Source organism: Vulpes lagopus, chromosome 22, assembly GCF_018345385.1.
Source record: "Vulpes lagopus strain Blue_001 chromosome 22, ASM1834538v1, whole genome shotgun sequence".
Classification (NCBI taxonomy): Eukaryota; Metazoa; Chordata; class Mammalia; order Carnivora; family Canidae; genus Vulpes; species Vulpes lagopus.
Window position 1 is genome coordinate 24,803,973 of NC_054845.1, and position 26,224 is coordinate 24,830,196.

The following is a 26,224-nucleotide window of genomic DNA, read 5'->3' on the forward strand; positions in this document are numbered from 1 at the left end:
AGAGACTCATATATGAGGCCAAAAGAAAGGAACAACGGCTAATGCGGATTAAATACGGACCACAGGAAGGACAGGCGTTATCGATGCTCGACCCATACTACCTCATTCAATCCTCCCAACAGCCCTATAAGGTAGGGACTATTACATCTCCAGTTGAGGTGAGGGGCCCAGAGAGGTTAAACAACTTGTCCAAGGTCACACCACTCATACTTGGTGAAGATTTGAACCCAGGCATTCTGGTTCCCAAAATGAAATGTGAAAGGGAACAAGGAGACACAGGGGCAAATGCTCCCCTAAGTTCAGGATTCTTGATAAACGTAAGCATGAAGCCGTAAGTGACTGGTTTAGAAGTTTCTGGGGGAGACGGAGCCCGGGGTGGGGTGGAGAATGCCAGGAGAACAGACTGGGAAGGCCGGGAAGGTCCCAGGGGTGGCTGTGGCCTGCAGGGCTCCCTGCCTGCCCTGCCCACCAGACAAGGTCTCAGCCGTAGGGGACACAGCCGCCCCCCACCAGGCACCTGTGGGCCAGGAGTCCTGCATCTAGCAGTGGGCCCCTCCCCGTTCCCTCCTGTCCCTAACCCCGTTCAGGGGCTGTAGGTTTCAACCCCATGGGGCCAGGCCCCCAGTACCACCTCTCCCACCACTGTGTTTGGGTCCCTCGGGCCCTGGGTGGGAGTGAGCGCCACCCACAGGGCAGCACCCTGCTCTGCTCCCTCCTTCGGAGCTGGAGCTGGAGCTGGGGTGAGCGCAGGGGACCTGGATGCAGGACCACTCTGCAGGGGGAGGCCACAGCCTCCAGACCTGGGCAAGTCCCGTCCACAGCCACATCTCCCAGGCCGTTACACAAGGGGGTTTCTAGTCTCCATTCGGGGTCTGGGGACTGAGGGAGGGAGGGACAGGTTATGGATACACCTGAAGCAGCAGCAGGATGGACAGTGTCCTCTGAAACAGTGGGAGGGCCTCTCTCCCAGAGCCACCCTAAGGCAGTGGAAAGAATGGGGAGCCAGGCATCCCGACCCCAAGTCTCTTCCCTGCTCCCCTGAGGCAGCGCCACCCCTAAGGACTGAGCTCTGCGGACCTGCAGCCCGAGGGCCGAGGCCTGGGTGCCCCTCGTGGCCTGCTGCCCCCCAGCAGCTCCCCCGCCCGCCGCCCACAGCTGCGCATTCCAGGCCAGCGGCCCGCCAGCCCACTAACTTTGTTGTGTGTTTCAATGTTTCTTGTCTCTCTTTTTTTTTTGTAAGCAGAGAAATGTTTCCTTAAAAGGCTCTCTCCTTCCCTCCGGCACCCTGGCCCCTGGCCACCCTCTCAGGAGCCTGGAATGTGCCAGGGAGAGCCAGGGCCCCCTGCCACTCTGTGGCCCAGGCCCTACGGCCCCACACTCCTGGTGTCAACAGTGACCCCTCCCACTGCCCCTCAGGGACCCAAGCTAGGAACCCTCTCCCTGCACAGGGGGCAGGCTCTGGGGTGTCCGCAGGGCCTCTGGGTCCCGGCCCTGCCATTCGATCGCTTCCCCGGCACTGGCCGTGCGGGACTCTGGGGCTCGGGCCCAGGAGGTCAGCCTCAGGGAAGCCCCCGCCCTGGTGTACCTCCAAAAGCCCGTCTGCACACTGGGGCTGAGCAGGCCTCACGCCCAGTCTCTCCACTCTGAAAAACGTGACAGCAAAAGTAGCAGCAGCGGCAGACACTCCCGTCTCACTTGTTAGATGCCAGGCACTACTCTTCACGCTCTGCCTAAATTCACTCACTGAATTCCCACAACAGCCCTCAACACCCCAGTTTTACGGACGAGGAGGCTGGGGTGCAGGGACGTCAGTAAGTGATGCAACAGAGGAGACGGGACACGGAGCCAGCAGCGTGGCTCCGGACGCAGATGTGCTCCTGCCCCCTCCGCTAGGCTGATGCTCGGACAATCACTAATTTCCACACAGCTAGAGCCAACGACGGCCACGAGAAGCTCCCGGAACGTGGCTTTCTGTCTGCTGCTGCCCTAAGCTCGAGGAATGTGTGGGCTAGAGACTTAGTGTCCCCATTTCCCAGATGAAGAAGGTAAGGCACAGAAAGGGTGACGACTTGCCTAAGGCCACTGCAGAGGAGCTGTCTGACTCTGGCACCCGCAAAGTAGAGATCTGGGGGCGCGGGGAGGGGAGTTAGCAGGCCCAGACCAGGGCCAATGCCCCGCACTCTTCATCCCTCACCCACCGATAGCTTCTGAATTTCAAAGGTCCCTGGGCTCAACGCCAACAACAGGGCACCCCCTTGGAGACGCCCGCAGGTCCCGAGGGTGGAATGCACCAGACAGCAGCCAGCCAGGCAAGGGCTCCCTGCATGACTGGGCCCCTGCCCTCCTCTCCACCATCCGTGTCGTCTGCCCCCCTTGTCCAGGACCTCAGGCCACACATCAAGGGTGGGCTCCTCCCTGGCCCCCGAACACACCTCGCTCTGCTCCTCCTCAGGGCCTCTGCATATGCTGTTCCTTGTGCCTGGGACATGCTCAGCCCACTGTCTGCATAGCTGGGTCCTTCCCAGCCTTCTAGCTTTGGCTTGAATGCCACCACCCCCAGAGAGGCCCTTCCTGACACCCCTAGGTCACGGTCACACACACACATTGTTTCTCTTGCACTCTTATCTCTTCCTTCACAGATCTAATTACAATTTATAATTAAACAGGTGTCGTTTTCTTGTCTATAATCTGTTTCCCCTGCTAGAAAACAAGTGCCCTGGGGACAAAAAATGCGTATTGGTCCCGGCATACAGTAGCTGCTCACTAAATACTTGTGGAAAGACGAAGGACACTCAAGGCCTCAGCCAGGGAGGCACCTGCAACCACGAGAGGTAAGAATCACCGCCATCGCTAAGCACCTCCTATGCGCCAGGTGCCAGGGCCAATCCTGCCATAGGCCTGGCTCTCTGAGCCCTTCTGATCCTGTACTGTCAGCGATATTGCTCCCATGTCACAGACGAAAAAAAACGGAGGCTCAAAGAGATCGTGACACTTGTCCCGGGTCAATCGGCCAGGAAGGGCAAGCTGCAGGTGAAATCTTGGTCTGCAGGCTCCAGGCACTGCTGTTTGCAGAGCAAGAGAAAACCCAGGCACCCACCTGGCACAGCCCCTATCACCTCCCCAGCATGCAGGTGGCGGGACCGAGTCCCCAACTGAGTGACACTCCCATCCTCAGGGCCTCAAGTTGTCAGCCTTGGTTACATGAAACCCCGGGCTCGGAAACTTGCCCAGCCCTCTGAGGAGCTCTCCACATGCACCTGACCCTGGGGCTGGACAGGACCGCCTTGCCCCAGCCAAAACTAGAGCCGCTCGAGTCCCCGACTCTAGCATTTCACATGATCCTGAGTAGAATTTTTTTCCCTATCTCTAGCTAGTCCTTTATTATTATTATAATTACTATTATTATTAAAAGCATACAACATAAAATTTACCATTTTAACCACTGCTAAGAGTACATTTCAAAGGCATTTAAGTGCATTCACACTGCTGTACGACCATCACTCCTATCCATTTCCAGAACCTTTTCACCTTCCCGAACAAGAAATCTCACATCCTTTAAACCTCATTCCCCTTTCCTCCCAGCCTGGTGATCTCTAAGCTACCTTCCATGTCTCTGAATTTACCTCTCCTAGGCACCTCATGTAGGAGGAATCACACCGCATTTGGAGTCTGGCTTATTCCACTTGGTGTTTTATCCCCCCAAATTCACATGTTGAAGCCCCGATCTCCGGTACCTCGGAATGTGAGTGCATCAAGAGACAGGCCTTTAAAGAGGTGAGGAAGTAAATAAAATCTTTTAAAAAGGGGGGCTGGGGGGACACCTGGGTGGCTCAGCGGTTTAGCCCCTGCTTTTGGCCCAGGGTGTGATCCTGGAGTCCTGGGATCAAGTCCCACATCAGGCTCCCTGCAGGGAGCCCTGCTTCTCCCTCTGCCTGTGTCTCTGCCTCTCTCTCTGTGTCTCTCAGGAATAAATAAATAAAACCTTTAAAAAAAGAAAAAAAGAGGTGAGGAAGTTACAAGGAGGCCATCGGTGGGCCCTAATCCAACCCGACTGGTGTCCGTATGAGAAGAGGTGAGGACCCAGAGAGAGCCACTCGGGGATCGTGCAAAAGGCGAGGACTGTGTGAGGATGCAATGAGAGGCCTCAGAAGAAATCGGAAGGGCCAACTCGGAAGGGCCTGGATCTTGGAGCCCCAGCCTCCAGAACTGGCTAAAGATGAATTTGTTGAGCCACCCAGGCTGTGGCGTGTTGCCAGGGCAGCCCCAGGAGACCGTCACACTTAGCGCCGTGTCCTCGAGACTCACGCATGTCGCAGCATGCGTCGTCAGCTGCCTTCCTCTTCCGGGCTGCCTGCTACTCCACTGCATGAGCACGGCACGCTGTGTTTATCCACCGTCCTCCATGGACACTCGGGCTGTTTCCAGAGGCTTCTACTGGCACCTCCTCCACGTCCCTGCCCCCACAACTCCAGGCACCCATCTCGACTGATGGTGCACGGGAGGGAGGAAAAGAGGGTTTGCAGAGCACCTAACTGTGTGCATCACTGACCTGGGTGCTTTACATACATTATTTCAGTTCGTCTCTATGACAGGTTGTTGTGGGCTCAGAGAAGTGAGGCAACTGCCCAAAGTGGAATGGCCAGTAGTAGGAATGGGAGAAGCAGCAGCAGAGATTGCCAAGATTTCTTTGAACGCTCGCCGTGTGCCAGGCACGCTGTTTTATCCCCTCTGCTCCCTGTGACCTCCTCGAGGTAGATCATAGTGCCCACATCTCACAGGATCTCAAGCCATCTCAGCAATCCTGTGAGACCCAAGACAGCCTGGCCACTAAGTGACAGAGCCAGGACCGCCACCTGGGTCTGCCCGACTCCGATACCCTCTTTGCCCAGCACTCCACGCTGCCTTCGTGGCCGGGCAGAGGTGCCAGGGGCTGTGAGAGTGCTCTCGGGGGTCCTGGGCAGAGTCCACAGAGGAGGGGACACCCGGACCAGGCCTCCAGGACACATCGCTTTTGTCTATTGGGTGTCTCACCCACTACTGTTCTAAGAGCCTCGAGGGCGGGAAGCCCTGGTTCAGAGCCTGGAGCTCACCAGGTACGTGGACAGGGCTTTAAAAGGTGGAGATGGGGAAAGGGCATCTCAGGTGGAAATGATCACATGGACGAGGCATGGAGGAAAGGACCATGGGAGGTGCCCTTAGGCTGGGACACAGGGTGGGACAAGGGAAGGAGGAGGACATATCGAAGGAGACGAAGGGAAGGACGACTGGCTGCAAACTCTCTTTCTAGGCTGGACCACGGGCAACCGTGACGGCCCAGCAGAGAAGTTAAGACTTTGAGATGCCGGCACTGGGGAGCCAGTGAAGGTGCCTGAGCAGGAGGTGGCAGGGGGAAGTAAAGGGTGAAGCTCAAGGCAGGTGGAAGATGTATCATATGATCCTAATAATAATGGGGAGGGGGAGAAAAGAGGAGGGGACCCCCAAAGCCCACAGGCAAGGGGCCATTGGGCACCCTAAAACCACGAGGCCCTCATCTCCACCCTAACAAGACACACGTGTGGACAGACCCCCACCCCCAGGCTTTACTTGTCTTCCCCCAGCCTCGGCCCAGGAGGACAGCACTGCCCCGACTTCCTCCCTCCCTCCCTGCACGCAAGTGGGCCCTCCCCACACGCAAGTGGGCCCTCCCCACACGCAAGTGGGCCCTTCCCACGCGAGCTCCTGCTCCCCCTCTGGGCCGCGCTTGGAGAACCTGCAGCCAGCGTGCTGCTATCTCCGAGCCCTGGTCACCGAGATGCCACCATGGGGGTCAAGAACCATAGAGCCCATGACCCCCAGAGGCTGTGGCCTACATGCCAGGTGACTAAGGAAAGAGCCAGAGGACCCCTCGGCTGAGGTCAGCCCAGCACCTCCCACTTCACGTGATGCGTCCACCTGGCTCCCACGAGGAGGCGGTGAGCATGCGCTCCCGCAGGACCCGGGCGTACACAGTGGTCCCAGACTGCCATGGCCGGGCCGGGGGGCCGGGGTGGGGGAGCAGGGCAAGGCCAGGGCTGCAGAAGGCAGAGCCCGGCACGGCTCCGTGGCTCCACACTCCGGGCTCCCGATCTGAGCCCCAGACCCCGGGTAGGGGTTGGGGGGCTCCTGGGGAGAAGATGGCCACGACCCTGGCTCCATTTCCTCCCAGGCCTGCGCCCTCCCTCCGGGCCGCCTGTCCTCACCAGAGCTTGCTCCTGGCCTGCTTGGCTGTTTCCTTCCCTTATATAGAGTTCTGCTCAGGATCAGGAAAGGAAGTGCATCCAGTTCCTGGAGGCAAGAAGGGGCCTATTCCCAGGGACACCTCGAGCTGGGGGGGCGCAGGGGGTAGGGCCTGTCCCAGCTGAGAGTCCCCTCCAGAGCCAGGAGGCCGGCCCTTTCCCCCCAAACCCAGCAGAGGCTCCAACTCGGACGAGAAACAGAGGAGATGGGATCCCTGGGTGGCTCAGCGGTTCAGCGCCTGCCTTCGGCCCGGGGCATGGTGCTGGGGTCCCGGGATCGAGTCCCACACCGGGCTCCTGCATGGAGCCTGCTTCTCCCTCTGCCTGTGTCTCTGCCTCTTTCTGTGTCTTTCATGAATAAATGAATAAAATCTTAAAAAAGAAAAGAAAAGAAACAGAGGAGAGGGCCGACTCTGGATGATGTCCCCAGGACCCCGGCCTCTTCCGTTCTTCCCCAAATCCTCCTGGGCCACATGCCTCTTGAACCACTGAGCCAATCCACCTGTTCCCCAAGCCCCAGTAGCGCCCCTTCTCCTCGGTCCTCCCTCTTGTCTCGGGAACCTTCTCCTCAGGCCCCACGCGCGGGCCGCCCAGCCCACCGCCAGCCTCTAGGCCTGCTGACACACTCAAGAACGGGCTCTCCAGACGGGGCAGCTTCTCTGCAGCGAACACCTCCCTGGCCCCTGGTCACACCCACAGCCCGACCCGCACAGCCCAACCCCGCAGGGCAGGGAGAGCCGGCGTGCCCCTCTGTGCCCGGCCAGAAGGTCCAGCCACGGGAAAGGGGGTACAGTGACCGACTGGGCAGGGCACGCTGTGGAACCAGCAGGCCCCACCTGCGGAAGCCACTCCCCTGCACGGCCTTTCTGGAGGATGGCATGAGAGCGCACCCAGATTAGCCCATGCTGGGGGCCCAGCTGGTCGCAGAGCATTTTCTCTGAAGATCTGCCTCCCCTTGAGCCCGAGCTGGGGCCCCAGCTCAGGGGCCCTGTTTACCCACACCCACAATTAGTGACTCCGGGAGGGCTGAGGTTGCAACCGGCCGGCCCTCTCATGATGAAACCCCGGGAGAAGAATCAGAAAAGTTGCGGTCAGCAAACCTGCACTGAGCATCTACTATGTGCCAGGCCCTGGGAGCACACGAGGGTAAGCCAGGGGTCTGGGGGTGCTGAGCAGTAACCACAAGACAAGGGGCAGGGGCACGTGGGGCCACAGGAAAGCACCAGCAGGGGTCAGAAGGCACAGCTGGGCCCAGGGCTTGACACTGGTCAGCATACTGGGCTCACGGCCCTGCCCCGCTTGGCCTCCACCCCACTACTCCGCAGATCAGCGCTGACAACCACCCTGCTCCCCCACCACCCCACCCCACTCCGGGCCACCCAAGGCTGTTAAGCCAGAAACCTGAGCATCGGCCTCCTCCCTCCACTCCCTCCCACTAAGCCTGGACAACTCTTCGGCCCAAATATCTCTCCAAGCCAGCCCACCCCACAGTCTCCTTAACCATGGAGATTATGGCAAGAACCTCCTAACCCAGGTCTCTGCCTTGGGTCTTATCTCTCTAACCTATTCTCCACTCAGCAGCCAGGGAACTCTTTCTAAAATGTGCATCCAGTCCTGTCACTCCCCTGCCTGAAGTCCTTCCCGGTTCCGTGGGACAGAGTCCAAATGCCCTAATATGGTCCTCAAGGCCCTGCAGGACCTGGCTGGGTGTCTCTTTCAGTTCCCCATTCCCCACCTCTCTTGCCTCAAGCTCTTGCTCCCATCAGAGAAATCCCCTTTCAGGTCCAATTCTGTTCCATCTCATAGGCTCTGAGGTACTAGGGGGTTATCAGCCCATTTCCCGGATGAGGCTTGGAGATGTCACATGCTTCACCCAAGGTCCCAAGCCTCAACTGTGCCAGCGCTGCACCTCCTTGCCCCATCAGGGGCCCCAGCAAGAGTTTCAGGGAGGGCATGGCCTCCGAGGTGGGTGGGTGGGAGAGACATCAATCATGGGAGAGCAGGGAGCAGACCAGTCCCCCAGGCCCAAGGCGCACATGGCAAAATGTAGGAAGCGAGTCAAAGGGAACATGTTCTGCAAGGCCTGGAGGGCTGGACTGAGGCAAATGTCCAGGGGCTCTGGAGTCGCCCAGTGCCTCCGGAGCCAGGGAGAGAGGGCGCAGGCAAGTGGCAGGCCTGGAGGCCAGATGTCCAGCCTCAAATAGGCAGCTGCTGCCAGAGTGCGACTAGCACTGAGCCAGGGCCGGGTGCAGAGGAGAGAGGCCACCAAGAGAGCTTCAAGGGGACAGAAGAAGATGGAGAAGCCGGACACCACTGAGGGGCCCAGCCTGGAGGCCTCAGAGGAAGCAGGGCCTCTACTGTAGAAGTGAAAGTGTCAACAGGCAGTTTGAAACGTAGACTTCAGAACTGCCTTCTCTTGAGATCCAAAGACCAGGGGAAACCCCAGCCCTTCTTCCCCTCCTGGAGAGGGGCCATTTGTTCCGAAGCAGGGGGTGGGGTGACAGGGCCCGCAGCACAGAACACATAGCTTCTAGGAAGTTCCTAGAAGAATCTGGTCAAGAAGAGGGCTGTGGTCTGTGGTCAAGGTTTTGGTGGAACCAGGGGCAGAGGAGGGTGACAGGCATGGGAAGCAAGACCATGCATTCACTCAACAGCACTAAGGAGGGTCCCTCGGTGCCAGGTTCCCAGCAAGGGAGACAGAGATGTATAAGGACGGCCTGGCCCAGGAGGGGAACTTGGGGCCCAGTGGAGGAGGCCACACATGTAAACAGGGAATTATAAAAGAGCCCAGTAAACTGCTATAATGAAGGTATGAAGAGGGCTATTATCTCCCTGGGATTCAAACCCATCTGTTTTTCCAGAAATTACGCCCAGAGGGAGGCCGTGCGCCCAGCCCCCCTCACTCCCCACTGAGGATTTCTGTCCCTAGATGAGAAGTTGAAGGGACAAAAGTCTTTGACCCTAAACTGTGCCAGAACAGTGAGGCAGGAAGGACGCATGGGAAAAACAGCTCAGAGCAAGGGGGAAGCCCAAAAAGTCAAAGGGCTCGGGAACTGCTGAGAAACGTACCCGGGTCCTGGGACGAGGCGAAGGAGGCTGAGGGTGGGGGAGAAGCAGTGGCAGCAGGGGTGGGGGGCGCTGGGCCAGGCCAGATTTGAGAATTCTGGGGCCACACTCAAGCCCACACAAACACCAGGGGGTCCCTCTGCCTTCTTAAACTAGGCCGGAGTCTCCTGGGGGTGGGGGCAGGACAAGGGCCTCCTGGCCTCCCCCTTCCCCCTACACCTGCAAACCACAGGCTTTACCACCCTGCTTCCTAATCTTGAAGGTGTCGGGGGCACCTTCCATCGGGTGGTGACAGCTTTGGAGAGGGAAAAAGGCTCCTCAAAACGTGCGCTTCGATTGCAAGACGCCTACCGATTTCACAAACACCAACATTTTTAAAGAAAGCATCTCCAATGTGAAGAAAACTCGTGTGGGCTCTTCGGGCAGCCTCAACTGCCCTAAGCTGTTGGCCATCAGGAAGTCCCTCCCAGTGTCTACCTACTTCCTTTTTTTTTTTTTTTTTAAGAATTTAAGGATGCCAAAAGAAAAGAACAAAATGAAAGGAACCCCAAGCTCATGATACCCAGGAGAAAATTCTATCTCCGAAGAGCCCATCTGTGGCCTTTACATTCCCTGGACCCCCTATAGGTCATTCTGTCTCATGGCCTGACTCCAGACAGCTCGGAATCTAACCAAGTACCAGGAGCTGGGAGCAGATTCAGTTCTGAAGGATCACACCTAACACCTTCTGGCTGTGGATCTTTACTTCCAAATTCCTCAACACATCGAGAGGCCCTGAGTTTCCCAGCAAAAGCAAGACATGGGACAGAAAAGCATGGGACTGGGCGTCAGGTGTGGCTTCAAATACCACTTTGCCACAGACCACCACTTCCTTCTAAAGGTCCCCGAGTCTGTCTCCTCGTCTGTAAAATGGGGATGAGGAGACCTGCTTTGCAGGGTGCAAGTTAATAAAACTGCCCGAGTCGACACAATTAAGAAGTCCTAGAACACAGCACACGCTTGGTACACGGGAGGCCCCTTCCATCGAGCGGGCTACACACATGCGCCTCCGTGTCTTCATGTCCAGGGCAGTAAACCGCACCGTGTGGACGAGGCCCTGGGCCCCATTCTAAGCATTGCATGTATCTCAGCTCATCAGACCGTCACTTCAGCGGCACCTGGGCAGCTCAGTTGGTTGGGCATTCGGCTCTTGGTTTCAGCTCAGGTCATGATCTTGCGGTCCTGGGATCAAGTCCTGCATCAGGCTCTGCACTCAGCTCGGAGTCTGCTGGAGATTCTCTCCCTCTCCCTCTGCTCCTCCCCCTGTTCCTGCTCTCCCTTTCTCTCTCTCTCAAATAAAATATTTTTTTAAAAAAATCTTTAAAAAATCATCACTTCCATCCTGTGAGGTAGGCTCTGTTCTTATGCCCTCGTAACAGAAGAATACTCTGAAGAAGTATAACAAATGAGAAGAAGTAGTCAATTTACAGGGCCCCATCCACTGATAAGTCAGAGCCTAAGACAGTATAATACAACGCAAAAGATTCATTCCCACCCAAAAACAAAACAAAACAAAACAAAACAAAACAAAAATCCACCTTTTTTTCCCCAGAGCTTTCGACTCTGGCCTCAGCTTCAGTTATCCGAAAATGCACTTTACGTAGGAAAGTCCTGGACCCCAGACATCAGCGCCAGGAGGAGTTAGTGATGGTTCTGCACAATTAGCACATGTCAAGGGCTGGTGTTCTGGAACCCCATCTGCTCTGACCAACTGCACCAGGAGCCCCGGAAGCAGGAGTCCCGAGGGCAGGGCAGCCCAGCCCCATGTTGCTCCTTTAAATCCATCTGTGGCCAAGACGCAGGAAGCCCCCTCTGGCTCCCAATTAGTGGCAGCAGAGACTTGAAGCGCAGCCAGCACTGAAGGCCAGCGGAGGCCTGGCTGTCACCAGCATTGTTCGGCTCCATCTGACGCATATCCACCCCCCTGCAATGTTTCCTTGTTCTCCAGGAAAACCTCCGAGATGCACGCATCTGGTTTGGCGGGGGGGTGCGGTGGAAGACCCGGCTCTCTCCGGCTCCCAAAACCCAGGTGGATTTTAAACAGACAGGAGCGAGGGCTCCCATCAGCTACAGACCCGGTGGCCCAGAGACATTGCTGAGGTCCAGACACAGAGCACACACCCCACAGCACACACACAGGCCGCAGGACCACTGCCAGGTCCAGATGCAAAGTCACTCCCTGGTGCTCCCGGCCCCACCCCGAGAACAGCAGCCCTGACGGGAACACAGCAGCCCCACCAGCATACCCACGGGGGTGGGGGGAAAGGGGGGGAGCCACGGAGTGCGGGGGGGATGGTCCATGTGGGCAGACTGGAGGTGAGAGCATGAACCAGCAGAGGCGGGGGGTTCAAGTCTGAACACTCACCCAGCTCTCCAAGTGCCCACAGGAGCCAGCCCATCCACCGCAGCAAGGCCAGCAACACACTCCCCCTGGACTCTCTCCCCCCTACTTGCATCCTGCCCATCCTGAGCAGGTGAGGGGCGAAGTACGCTGACTGATGGAAGCTGGGCAGGTGTCAGAAACAGGAGGGTAAGTGTACGAGCCACTGATCCGATAGGGGCTCCAATCCGATAGGGGGATAAACATCCTGAAAATCACAGAATAAAAGCATGGGAGCAGGAATGTTAAGGGGGAGGTGGTGAGGAGGAGCAAAACAGAGGTTAGGGCTTGATGGACATGAATTATCCAAATACCTAGAATGTGCTGTGTCCTATAGACATGGGATCACATTTAACCCTTTCAAGGGTAAGCACAACAGACAAATCTCTTTTTCCATAGGAGGCCAAAGAAGCTCAGCAAGAAAAGTTAAGATGCCCAAGGTCACACGGCCATGAGCAGTTGAGCTGGGACTCAAACCCAGGACAGCCAGCCTGGGGCATCTCTACCCCTGCAGGCAACCCAAGCCACCGGGGTGCTCGGAAGACAAGACAGGGCAGCTGTGTGCAGCCCAGAGGGTGCGGTGGGATAGCTGGTAGGAGGCGCTAATGCAGAGGGGCGCAGAGAGGAGAAGGGAGCAGGCGAGTGGGCAGGCCAGCCTGGACCCCCGCCCCTAAAGAGCTCAGGCTGCCGTGACTCAGTGGCTGGGCCTCCAGGGAGCGTTTCCGGAGCCTCAGACAGCGCTGCAGACTAGGAGCCACCTGCTGAGCAGAGACACTGGGCCATTACTCACAACTGTTACTCACTCTTCTCTGCACCCTGCCCCCCAGCACTCCCACTCTGTTCCCTGAGAGAGGCCAAAGAGGGCCGGAGGATCTGGACGGTTCTCTCCCTCGCTTCACGAGCTCCAATCCTGCCAGCGCATCTCCCTCCACCCGAGTCACCGGGACAGCCCCAGAGACTCCGGCCCACTCAACCTGACAGCTGTTACCCTCCACTCTGTTCCAAGAAACGGAGCTGCCTGGAGGAGTGGTCACTGGGCACAGAACCTTCCAATCCCAGGGCTAGAAGGGATCTCCCCAACATCTCAGCTGGCTTCCCCACAGATGCCTGAAGACCTTCCGGGACCCCAACTTCCATGCTGCGTGGCTCCTCCGACAGCCCCAAGAACAAGAGCCTCTCTGTCCAGAGAGATGCACAGCCTTGCAGAGTGTCAGCAGAGGTTAGAGAAACGGAGAGCTCTCCTAAGGCCAACCGCTTGTCTTACAAATGAAGAAACTGAAGCCCAGAGAGGGGATGTGATTTGCCCAAGGTCACACAGCACCGAAGGGGGACTGGAAACAGTCCGCCTGGCCCTGCTGCCACCAGTCCCTCCACTCACTGCAAGTCCCTTCGCCCCACAGAGCTGGCTGGAGCAGGCCCCGAAAGCCCACGCTCACACACCCCACCCCACCCCCATATCCCAAAGCACTGAAGTTGGGAGAGCTGAAGTCCAGATGAGACTAGAAGGAAGGAGTTGCAGCCAAACAGTGGTTAGTGGGAACCAGTCACTTTCTAACAGTGACGGGGCATTAGGAACACGGCAGACGGGGAGGTGGACCATGGACTGCCGGAGGCCATGGAGCTAAAGGCCCAGGCCTTCTGGCAGGACATGATGGGAGGAATTCCTGGGGTCCCAGTGGCCTCCTCTCTGCTCACCTCTCCTCCCCCCTGCCCCTCGCCCCGGCTCACCCCTGCTCTCCCAGGGCTCCCGCCTGGAATCCAGGCTGGCCTCGGCCTCCGCTCCCACGCCCAGCTCAGCCCAGCCGGCCACATCAGACACAGCCCCATGTGTGGCGTTCGAGGCAGCTCATGAGGCACCGAGGAGCCTCGTGTCTCTCGCGCTCTCCCACCAGCTCGGGGCACCCATCCCCACCCGGAGGCCCCTTCCTGCCTGTCTCCCTCTGCACCAACGAAATAACAATAGCAGTAATAATAACCAAGGGTCACACAGCGTGGCCTCCCTGCTGGACATGGTTCTATTTATTTCCCACTTCTGACAGATAAGTAAACTAAAGCACTGGCAGGTTAGGAAAGTTCTCCACAGTCACACACCCTGCAAGAGGTGGGGTCAACACCGAAATGCAGACGGCGTGGCTACAGCGCCTCATGTTGACTCCCTGCCTCATGAGAGGACCTCGCTCCACGGTAAAGCTCCTAAAATCCCTGCTTCCTCATCCACGCAGCCACTGAACCACCCACCCCCACCCCGCCCCAGCAGCCTGGTGACACTCAACAGTCCTCGTGGCTCTGGACAGGCAGCCCCTGGACAGACACTCACCAGGCCGCTTACGGTCAGGCTGGGAACCCTGGGCCTCAGAACAGGCAGGCTTCTCCACCCCGACTTGGGGACACACTCCTGGTCGTTCATTCATTCAACAAACAGTGAGGCCCACTGTGCGCCAGGCAGACGGGGGCGGTGAAGGATGCCCCCCGAGAGGAGCCTCTTGATTCCTTAGCACTGCGAGCTGCCTGCAGTCTCGCCTCGCTCCCACCTGCTCCAATCCACCCATGCCAGGCCTGTGTGTGAAGTCTTGCCAGCGAGGGCTCTCTTCGGGCCTGAAAGGTCTCCCAGGAAGGAGATTTCAGGAGGCCTCCGGATCCAGGAGAGGGGGGCAGCACATGGGAAGGGAGCCGGGAGAGAGGAAGCGATTCAGGAGAGGATTTCCCGGCGTGGGGTTGAGAAATATGAACGGAGGACTCCAAGGGCTCTGGCTAGTGGCCTGTCCACGGATCTCCCCGGCCAGGACGGCCTTCACAGCTGCCCAAATCACCCTCCGAAACAACAGTCCCATCACATTTTCACGTCAAAGCCCTCTGCTGCTCCCAGTTAACCCGGCCCAGGACATCTCCCCACGGCTGGGGCCCAAGCAACACCTGCAGGCTCCCCCAAAGCTGGCCTTTCCACCCACACACACACCCCGCTCACTGGGGCTTATCCTATGCCGGGCACTGAGCAGGGCACTTCCCAGGTAGGATCTCATTTCATCCCCATCACTGGTCTATGAGGTTTGAGTATCCACCCCACCTGACAGATGCGGACGCCGAGGTCCTGCCCAGGCCACCCAGCCAGCAAGCAGCAGAGCCAGGAGGGACGGCGCATCCTGTCCGCTCTAACCCAGGGCCGGGGTGTTATCTGACCCATCGTCATGCGCGTGCCACTGTGCCTCCGTGCAGGCCTCACCCTGGTGCCTGAAGGAGTCTGTGTCCCCTCCGCCTCCTGCAGAACTCCTTCTCAGCCTTCGAAACCCATCTCAAGTGGCACCTCTTCCCCAACACTTTCTCCACTCCATCAACTCCCACACACTGCTTCCTGCGTGATGCACCCTCTGCATTGGGCAGAAACCATCCATCTACTCTCCTTCGTCTCTTCTAGACCATGCCCCCCCCCCAACCTTTGCAGCCCCATACTCCTGGCACCTTGCCTGGCATAGGGTTGGTGCCCAAACAGGGCTTTTAAGTGAATAATCAGGGGCCTCATGTGCCCGGCGGGACTCAGCCACCACCACACAGCCTCCACTGAGGAGCCCACCCCCAGTCACAAGCAGGCATCAAGTGCCCCCATCACAGCCCAACACCTAGCTCATGTTCCTTGGTGGGAGCTTTTCCCTGTGCCAGTCGGCCTGCCCCTCTCTGCTCAACCAGCCTGGCTGTTTCTGGGAGTCTCAGCCGGTGATTAGGGCCCTAATCAGCAGGACTTCCTGCCAGCGATTGCCAGGGGTGGGGGCGGGGCAGGAGGGAAGCAAGGTCAACCCAAGGTGAAGTTCTCGAAGCCTGGGACCAGGGGAGATTCAGTCAGGGAGATGGACTCATAGACTTTTCCAGCCTCTGCACCTCCCCAGCCTCTCACTGACAGGTGAGGACATCAGGCCCAGCAAGGGAAGGTGCACTGTTCTCCCCATGCCCTGGGCCTTTCTTATACTGCCCTTAAACCCTATGCCTGCCCCTCGCCCCTACCCCCCAAGCTCCAAGCCCAGGGCCTAACCTACAGACTGCCCCCCATAAAGGGTTGTCTTAGACGTGTTGATTACTTGGGTCTGGTCAAGGTCAAGAGCCAAAGGCGAGCCCCTCCTCTAAAGGAGCAATGGCCCAGAAATGGAGCAGAGGTGAGCAGGGGCTGCACAAGGGAAGCGAGATAGGGCCGGGTTGAGCTCAGGAACCTTCCCCAGCTGTCATCATCATCAACCCAAACCCATTCTTTCTCCAAAAAAATGCTTAATGCCTTTTGCAGCTGCAACTGGGCGGGCCAGGGGTCCGGAAATAGAGCTCACCCCCGACCTGGAGCAACCCCAGCCTCCCTGGGTGGGAACAGGGCTAGGTGGAGAGTGCAGCTTGCCAGGCCTGGAGGGCTGACCCCTGTTGATGAGGAACGTCAGAGGCACGAGAAAGCAGAGGACCCCAGAGAGGACAGAGGCCTGGAATGAGGACGGAGTGTGGCCAGGACCCGCCCAGACCACGGGTTCAGAGCTCCCAACTATGTGGCATGCAGGAAGGGCTGGGCATGGTGCTCCCCCACTTCCCACCAAACCAGGGACTGAAACCTAAAGTTGCAGCCAGAAGGATGCAGGTTCAGAGACTTCAGAGAGACCCAGAGGGTAAGAGACACAGCAACTTGCAGCAATTATCTGGAGATTCCACTTTAAAATATAGGCGCCACCCCCCTGGGTATAACCCATGGTCAAGAGTAGCCTGCCTGGAGGCCAGGCCAGCCACGTCCTTGCCAGGCCTGGGAGTCTCTGATTCAGTGACTCTCATCAAGGGATGGGATGGGATCCAAGGAGGGGAGCTTGGACTGGTTTATAATAATGCATCTTGTTTACAGTGATGGCAGCTTTCTCAGAGTCCTCCATAAACACAGCTCTGCATCGGCTCCCCTGGGCAGACAAGGCCTCGGGAGGTCCCCTTAGCTCCCCGCCTCCCCCCACTCACAGAGAGAGAAAGACAGAGACAGAGAGACAGAGAGACATGGGGGAGGGGGGAAGAGAGTCTCTTCTCTGGGCTGATGCTGGGACCCCTTGAGGGGGTCCCTCCACTCTCTGGTCCCATAATCCTCCTGTCTTAGGGATGGAACAACCACAGGACGGAGAAGAGTCTACCCGGAATGGAGCTCCTGGAGAAACACCAGCTCCACCGCCGACCCGTAATATTAACAGTCACTAACATTTATCACTCCCTTACTACGTGCCAGGCACTGTTCAAGGTGTTTCAAATAAAACCAACTCGTCTGATACTCACAACCATCCCGTGACACAGGTGCAATTCTTACTCCACACTCCAGACGAGACAACCGAGGCTTGGAGAGGTTCAGCACCTGCCAGAGCCACGCAGCTAATCAGCAGCGTGGGCCAGAGCTGGGCCCCAGCGATCTGGCCTCGGAGCCACGATTTCCGCCTCACTGTGTACCTCCTGTGTGCAGGCCTAGCAAACCTCCCCGGCCCGACTCAAGCCCCCAGTCCGCTGCCCTCGTTAGCGCTGAGCACACCCTGCCAGGCAGGTGGCAACGACCGCCAGGGAGGCGAAAGGCCCAGGCCTGCCCTCGAGGAGCTCGTAATCCAGCCAGAAGAAAGGTGGGCTCGCGGGAAGTTTGCCAGCACCGGGAAAGCGGAGGGGTCCCCTATTCTCTGCCGAGAGACTCGAGAGACTCGGCTCAGACACTACTACTGTCACCGCTCTCTGCTCCCCAGGACCGCGCCCTCCTGGGCCAGTCCCTCCTGCCTCCCTGAACAGCCAAGGCCGGAGCTACGAGCCTCCAGCCCTAAAAAGGCAGGGATTACAGAGCCCAGACTGGCCCCGGAGGAGGCAGCGCCAGGGCCTGGCTCGGGCCCACCTACCACCCCACCCCACCCACCTACCACCGGCCCTACCCCACCCACCTACCACCGGCCCTACCCCACCAAGCTCCAACGCCACGGACACCGACCATCTCTCGGAGGGAAACCTAGGTGTGGACAAGTGGGAAGACGGCCACGGTCACCAACCTGAGTAGAGGCAAGCAAGGGACCCGGTTGTGCCTCCTGCCACCTCCCCTCTTGGGAAAGCACTTGGGGCAATTTGAGAGAAGGAAGGAGAGGAGGGCCAGGTGTGACCTTGCATAATGGAGCAGGGCACCCAGGGGGCTGGGCACGGCCCGCAAGGCTGGCAGCCCCGCCACCCCACTCCTCTCGTTCCAGCTCGCTGGTGCCCACACCTCTGTGCCCCTAATGGCTTGAAAGCTGAGGGCCAGGGCCATGGGAACACAGCACCGGGGACAAGAGTCCCTCGGGTCTCCGAAAACCTCTCTGCCCCTCCCCCCAGCATCACACCCACTTGGCTTTTTTCAGAGTCCAGTAACCGGGAGGGTTTTTCTCTGCCCCCCTCCAGCACACGACCCCCAGCTGGACCTCCGTTTCCCTTTCTGGGGAGAGACTTGTGGCCCCAGAAATAGGCCACAAGAACAGCCCGTGGCTCAGAGCCGTCGCTGTCCACGCCAGCTCTGACCCTGACTGGATGAGGCTCAAGGGCGCACTGGGCATTTCGCCTTCCCGCCCCACTACTGGGTCCCTGTCGGGCCAGGGGACAGAGCGTCCTGATGAAGCAGCTTCATCTGGTCCCGGCTCGAGACAAGGAACTAGACAGTTAGACTCGGAAGAGGACTTCATCGTCAGGCCAAGCCAGGACTGGCTGGAGATGGGGCGGGGGGCGGTGGTGGTGGTGGTGCTGACCCGGGTGACCTCAGACCCTACTCCTTCACCCTCACCACTCAGGAGAAAAGGAGTCACAGGGGCTCGGGGGAGACGCAGGCTGGGACAGGAAGGACGGAGCCCAGGTGGGTCCTGAGCCCAGCCCAGAAGCTCCCCTTGACAGGAAAAGCCTCAGCCTCCCGGGGTTGGGTGCCCAGAAATCCCTAACCCCAACTCCACCTGGCTCTCTCCTCCCGCTGCCTGGTGCCCACCCCACAGGGAAACAGCCTGGAGAGACGGTGTGGAGGGAGTGAGGTGACCTGCTCCTCCCACGCTCCTCCCCAGCAACCCCACCGCGACTTACACAAACCCGCAAACCATTTCAGGCTGTCCTGACAACCCTGTGTTATTTCACAAATTTGGAAACTGAGGCTCAAGTGAGAGTCACCCCCAAGATCTCCAGGCAGGCTGGGGAGGCCCCTTCCCATGGTGGGGGGGTGCGGATAGAGGACGACACACTGGGCAGGAGCTTGAGCTCTGGAACCTCCAAGCACACCCCTGCCCCTAATCCTCACACCCCTGCCCCTAATCCCTTAGCTGGGAGCAAGGGCTCTAAGTGCAGGGGGCAGGGGGCAAGGCCCCCGGGCACCCCCATCCTGCACCACGTCACGCAGCCCACGGGTCTGTGCTGGCCCTCGTGGGGTTAACCAGCAGGGCACGGCTCCTCAGAGTGAGGCAGGAAGAATCGGAAGAAACTCCGAATCTTTTCAGGAAGCAGCTGGGGCAGACCTGGTAGGAGAGGGAGCAGTGGGTGCAAGGGGAAGACGTCAGGCTCTGGGCTCCCCAACGCTGGCAGGGGCTGGCAGGGCGGAGGCCGCGCCTTCAGCTCCCCCATTCCGGGTGTCAGAGAATTTCTGACTCCCAAGTATCCCAGGACCTCAGCATCCCAAGAGACCGTCAGGGTCATCTCTCCTAACCGCATCCCCGCTCAGGAATCCTTCCAAGCTGTTTCCAGCCTCTGCCTGAACTCCCCCCAGAACGGGAAGCTCACTACCTTACAAGGCAGCCCATTCTCTCCCTGAGCAGCCAGGCCTCTTAAGAAACCCTTCGCTAAACCTGAGCCAAGCTTCCTTCACCAAACAAAAATCCTTTCTCCCTCTTTGCTTCCTGTTCCTACCTCACTACACCCAGGGCACTGAGAATGCCCAAACCCCCTCGCTCTAGTCCCCCAGAGATGGGAAGATGGTCACGGCAAGGTCAGCTCTGAACTCACCTGCACCCCGCCCAGCCCCCCTCGGCCCAGCCGCCAGCTCCCGGTGTTCAGGATTCTGGATGCTGCAGCCCCCATGGGAGACTGGAAGCTGGGGCTCTGAGGGAAGTGAAGTGGGGAGCAGTACCCGGTGAGCCAGAGGGAAGGAGAGGCAGGGGTCTGGAAGCGGAAGGTCATCACCACCCTGGGGTCCTGCAGACTGGCGGAGACCGTCCCCAACCTGGGAGCCCAGCACCGGGGCAGCTCTCCCACCCGCTCCCCACGCGGAGCCTGGTCCCCACAGTCTGGGCCGGAGGGGTCGGGCAGGGGGGCGCTCGCTGTAGCAAGCTCCGAGGACCTGGGGGAGAGTGAGGGTGGGGGAGACAGGAGGAGCCGCCAGCTGGCAGAGCCAGAAGCAACTTAACGCCAAGTCTGAGCCACAATGGTCCCCACCCCACCCAGGCAGCTTCAGGAAGGGGCCCTGCAGAGACTCGAGGAAAGAGAGCGCTCCCCACGCCCTCCTGACCCCGCTGCTTTGACTCTGCGGCTTCCAGAAGAGAAACCCCTGTCCCAGAAGCCTCTGGAACCCCGGTTTCCAGTTCGTCCTCTGACCCTCATCCCACAACTGCGTGTCCTGCCCTCCCCTACCCAGCACCCAGCCGGTCCGCTAGCCCCATCCCACCCCTGCAGGGAGCCTGGCCTGGGAGCACAGCAGGCCTCTCCTGGTCACCCCTCCGTCCCCCCTCCCAGTTTCCTCTTCTAGGACAGTGGCCAGCCTAAAAACATCTGGGCAGGCCGTCCTGGCCCTGGTCCTGAATTGGGGGAGTGGGAGGCCAGACACTGAGGTTAGCGCTGCCTAGACTCTCCCACTGGGGAAGGGGTGGCAGGTAGGGCACCCGAGGGTCAGAGGAGGAGATGGGGAGCAGGAAGAGAGGAAGGAGAGGGGGGTGGAAGGCAGTTGCCTGTGTCTGTTCATTAACCACCTGGATTAGCCATTTCTGCCCAGAGGGGTGAGGAGGGAGTAAGAGCTGCTGGGGGGCGGGCGGGGGGGGGGGACCGGCAGGGGCACTCATGCTCGGCGGTGCCCAGGTGCCCAGGTGCCCGGGCTGAGGGGAGGGCGGCAGGGCAACCCTTCCAGGCCTGCCGGCACCTCCCTCTGGGAGATGAGAGCGGGGAGCAAGGAGAGCCCCAAGGAGGAGAACAGGGCCCGGTAGCAGCTCCAGCGGGTGGCATCCCCCGGTCCTGGCCGTCTCCCTCTCCGGCCAGCCCTGGGATGGGCAGCAGGCAGGGGCAGGGGAAGAGACCAGTACCTCCTGAGACTCCGGCTCCCGACCTCCCCCTCTCGCCCTGCTGGCCTCAGTCTCAAGCAGCCACTGACACCAGCAACTTCCCCAGCAAAGGAAACTCCTTCCGACTGGTCCCTCAGAGCGGGGACCACCGCACCCCAATATCCCTGCCGGAAGCAGACACCAAAGGCAGGAGACAGGAGACTGACAGGTTGGCCTGGGGAGGGAGGGAGGACAAGCCAAGCCGGACCTGGACCAGGGGGGCTGGCCTCCCCCTCCCCTAAGTTACAGCCCTCATGGCACCCACACCCCACACTCACCTTCCCAGCGGAGGGCCACCGGGTGCCAGGGGGGTGTCTGGGCTCCCGGGACACAGCGGGGGCAATGACGGGGCAGCAGTGCGGCTGGCAGGAGGCGGGTGGCCGGGGAGGGCGTGAGCGAGCCTTGTGTCCGGGCGGGAGCGGGCAGGGCGGTGGAGCTGGTCCCAGGGCCACTGCTGGGAACAACTGGCCAGGGCGCTGCGCGCCGGCTCCCTCCCCGCGGGCGGGGCACCGCCTCCTTCCCCTCCTCCCGGAGCTGCCGCCTCCTTTAACCCCTGCAGCACTTGGCTCCCCTCCCTGCACCCTGCGCCCCTCCCTGCACCCTGCGCCCTTCCCTGCACCCTGCTCCCCTCCCTGCACCCTGCTCCCCTCCCTGCATCCTGCGCCCCTCCCTGCACCCTGCGCCCTTCCTTGTACCCTGCTCCCCCCCTGCACCCTGCTCTCTTCCCTGCACCATGCGCCCCTCCCTGCACCCTGCTCTCCTCCCTGCACCCTGCGCCCCTCCCTGCACCCTGCTCCCTTCCCTGCACCCTGCACCCCGCGCCCCACTGGGCCCCCCTCGGGCCCAGAAATGCGGCCTCCCCTCCCGCAGCCACAGCCCCGCAGCCAGCCTGGGACCCGCAGCAGGACCCGCAGCAGGGCATCGGAGGGCATGGGGACAGGTAGCCAAGAGGTCCCGTAGCCCAGGGAAGAAACCCGGCTGCAGAGAAATGGGCAGAGGGCTGCTGGCTGGAGAAGGGTGTTTGGTCAGAGGGTAATGGTGATAACCACGAGAGCACCAGCTCCCGGTTTCTGTAGAGCACCCCTACTACTACGCCAGTCCCAACTCATTTTGTGACAGGAGACCTAGACTCACTTCCGAACCTGTTTGGGTTTTTTTTTTCCTTTATCTGTCAAATCTGGGATAACAGTCACTGCTTTTTTCTCTCGGCTGGGTGGGCTGGGTGAAGACATTTGTGACCCTATATTCGAAAGCGATGTGAAGTGACCTCTAGCTAATGAGATGCCTGCTTCAGTTCTCTTTGAAATACATCAATCACAGGGACTGACGGATGGAGAGAGAATAGAAATGTCATAAAGCAAATAGGCCAGAGAATTCATTATAGAATCCAGGGAGTTTACCTGATAATCCTTTCAACTGTTCTATATGCACACAAAAAAAATTTTTTTTAATTACAAATATCAGGGGAAATGCGATTTGAAAAGTTTGCAGCACCATGTGAATGATAAGAGTGAAGAAGCAGACGGGATTATTTTGGGCGGGAGGGAAAAGTCATTTTGCTGCACACCTGTTGCATGCCAGGCACCTAAAAAATATTCTCTCTCACTTAATCTTCAAGTCTCCCTTATTCTAGCTGAAGAAAGTGACCTTGGAGAGGTTAGGGGACTTGTCCAAGACCACGCAGGGTGCTATGGAGGGGAAACTCAGCCTCGGACAGGCTGGCTCCAGAGCCAAGCTCCCCACCACTCAGCCCTCCAGAGACCGACAGGCTCTTCTCTTGCCCATCTGGGCGGCCTTTGTAGGAGGTCCTGGGCCAGTGATCTGCATCGCAAAGCCTCAGTTTCCCCTGCTGTACGATGAGTTTGAATCCACAGGTCCTCAAGATGTCTTCCAGTTCTAACACTCACTAATTTGTATTAATTCAGCCAAACCCTTCTCCAAGCTTCAATCTTCCAAAGAGTAAAGTGACAAGGAAGGCGCAGAGGAGGGGCAAATGGCATCAGGAAAAATTAGGGGGGCATCCAGGGCCAGTGACAGTCAAGCCATCCGAGGGCTGCTCCCCCTCACTTGGGCAACAGTGAAACCCTTGTGGATTCAGGCAAGAGGGGCACCTTCCCAGCACCCTGTGTGGACAAGGTGGAGACAGAAGCATCATTGCGCCCACTCCCTGCCTCCAGAACAAGATGACTTCACCCCTTGCTAAGTGGAGAGCCTGGGTTCCCAGAGTCCCAGATTCCAGCACATCAGAACCTACCAGCCTTGCCAGTGGCCGCAGACTGTGTGTGTGGTGCTGCCAGAGACAGAGATGGGAGAGAAAGCCCCACTGGCGGTGCCTCTGAGCCTGAGGACTGTGTCGGGAGACCTGCCCAGTGGCCTTGGTTCCCTGCCCAGCCCTCGTTGGCCCCAACTCTGGGGCAAAGGTGAATCCCAATAGCCTTGTCCTGCTCACCCCCACACCCCTGCAGACCAAGGGTGGCTCAGGGGCTTAGATCAGCCCCGGTCAGGTGAGGGAAGGGAGAGATTCCACGTCAGCCATCTGGGCTCCTCTAGAGGTGGATGGGGAGTCTGCCACAAAAGTGGGAACCCCTCTCCCCATCCCCAAGTGCAGGACTGCACATCTGATTCCAGGGTGATCCTCTCCATCTCCTAAAGCACACCCACTATCACCCTGATTGACACCAAACTGTCCCCGGCTCCCCACTGCCCACCAGATCCAGTCTGAGCTCTGCAGAAGGACCCTCTGTGACACAGCCCCACCTCTGAGCCTTTTCAAGGCACAATTCCCTCTTCCATCAGCAATCAGGCTTCAACTCAAAAGCCACATCCTCCCTGGGTCCTTCTGCAACTGCACCATTTGGTAGGTACCGTCCCTTCCTCTGAACACCCAAGGCTCTTGCTCATACATTAACGCCAGGACACTCACTTGTCGGGTGCACTTCTAGATCTCCCAGTGAGTTGAGCAAAGATTTATTCTTCATCCTCTTCCCCGACCCCAGGTGCTCAATGCCCAACATAAGGTGGGCACCTAGATTCTCAAAGAATGCAGATGAAAAAACGGATGGTAGAGAGATGGATGGAACTGAATAAAAGAGCACTTTTAAACGCTTGATTCTGCACCAGACTGTACCCCAGACAACTTTGGCAGACTTTTATCTTCGAAGCTGTATCAAAAACTGACTTGCTAAGATACGAGGACCATGTACATGACGTCCCAGGCGCGCCCCAACCACCCCAGGTCTGCAGCAGACAGGAGGAGCTCTGAGACATGCCAGCCTCAGCTGCTTGCCAGGAGCCCCTAGAGATGCCTCGCTCTATCGTCCACCCCAAAACACCCCTCTTTCCCAGCCCTCCTGCTCCAGCACCTGGGCACAGAAGCGTGAATTCAGCAAGTCTCTAGAAACCACACAGACAGGAAGTCGAAGAGCTAGAGGATCCCAAAGAAAAACAAAAGCCTTCCCTTTTATTTCCAAGAGCTGTCCCATAGCTGATGCTCCACCGCCGCCGCCCCCCCACCCGGGCTTTCCCATGTCAGTCCCAGCATCTCACACACATGCCCGTGCACACTCACACGCAGAGTGAGAGCTGCTTTCTGCAGAAGCCGGCTCAGCCCCTTTTCCCTCCCCTGCTCTGCTCAAAGCCTCCTCCCTGGTCCAAAGCAGGCCGAGGGATTCCCAGGGTTTCCCGTCTCCCCTCCCCCTCCTAAGCCAACCCTTGCCCCTTTCTCTCCTCCCCCCTCCCATCCCCAACTGCAGGACTGCACATCTGGTTCCAGTTGTGGTTGGTCCTTTCAGGGGTAGGCCTGGGGGTTTCTCATAAAACTGAATAATACCAGTGTTGGAGCCTGTGGAGCTGGGGGAAGGGTGGGCAGGAGGCCGGAGGGGTGGGAGGGAGAGAGGCCGGGCAGCAAGGAGGCAGGGAGACACAGAGAACCCCCGAAAGGAGCAGGGCTGTGCCTGGCATCCAGGAAGGATTCAATGGATGCTTGTTGAGGGAGGAAAGAAGCCGGAGAGACAGAGAGCAGGAGAGCCAGGAGGAGAGAGGGCAGGACAAAGAGGGGATCAGAAACAGAGACCCAGAAGGAGGAGAGCCACGAAGCTGGGGGTGGCGGGACAGGGCCACTGCGCCACAGAGCAGCATTGAGAACTGGGAAAATGAATTGTGCCTGTCGGGGCCAGGTGCTGAGTTAGGCACTTCCAGTGCAACAGGAGGGATGTGACAGAAAGGAGGACAAAGGGACATACAGAGACTGGGGAGAAAGGGCCAGGATGACGTCCAGAACGTTGGATCCCGATTCCCCCAGGCCTCTGGGCCCCAGGGGGGAGCACAGAGCTGCTCCCAGGTTTTCCCTCATTCCATTTGCATCAAGATTTGAGTGCCTACCCTGCACCAAACCTTTCCCGGGTATTTTTCCCATTTTTCCACTATAGCAAAATGGCTATAACTCCTATCAGTCTCAGAAACAGGCTCAGAGCAGTTAAGCGACTTACCCAAAACCACAGGGCAGCTGACAGAACACACAGAATTTGAATCCAGGTCTTGCAACTCAAGGGTGGGCATTGTGGGCCCCTGCACACCCACCAGGGGTCATGTCATGTAACCCCCACTCTTGCAGGGCCAGATGCACTGAAGGGCAAGCTCCTGTGGGGGGGGCCAAGAGTAGACCAGCACCATCCAGCAGGCAGGGACTGGCTTCCCAATCTCCCCAGGATGGGGGCAGGAGGGGCTGGAGCTTCCTCTCTAGCACCCTTGCCCCCCCCCCAGTCTCTTCCTGCCTCCCCCCACCCCCCCAGGAGAGAAGGCAGGGCCATATGCCCAGGTCCCAAGCAGAGAGGAGAGGCCGTGGGCCTCAGAGGGCCTCAGAGTCCAACTGGGCTCAGAGCACAGCTGGCTGGGAGCCAGGCCCTGGGGGACACCCTCGGCACTTGGTCAATGTCTGTGCATTGGGTTCCACCCTCCCCCCTCTGACCACCCCTCCTTTGCCCCCCGCCCCAGGGCAGCGAGAGAGGAGTCCAGCTTTCTCCCAGGATCCTTCCTCTCAGGGCTACCCCCTAGCACCCCCCACCTCAGCTGGCCTCCCTGTCCCCTAAAGCTGGCTCCAAAAGCCTCGCCCCACCTTGTCACCCCACAGAGCCCCCTCCCTTCCTTCTGGGATGCCGAGTTCCAAAGCCCAGATCACAGGTCTCTTCCTTTTCTAAGTGTCATCCTCAACTCTC

The 26,224-nt window shown here is 58.9% G+C and overlaps 1 protein-coding gene across 10 annotated transcripts in view; it reads right to left on the reverse strand.

Moving 5' to 3' along the window:
* Positions 1 to 26,224, reverse strand: part of TNS1 (tensin 1) — a 184,964-nt gene that overhangs the window by 114,498 nt on the left and 44,242 nt on the right. The window contains exon 1 of one of the 10 annotated variants that reach the window (XM_041737623.1): positions 21,290 to 21,553. The exons of 7 other annotated variants lie outside the window; for them this stretch is intronic. Coding sequence is in view for 2 of the 3 variants with exons in the window: in XM_041737620.1 (XP_041593554.1) it covers positions 4,306 to 4,368 (63 nt within the window). In the remaining variant the exon portion in view is untranslated. Of the gene's footprint in view, positions 1 to 4,305; positions 4,555 to 17,010; positions 17,561 to 21,289; positions 21,554 to 26,224 lie in introns of those variants that run through there. 2 more of the 10 variants (XM_041737621.1, XM_041737620.1) reach the window with 2 other exon arrangements.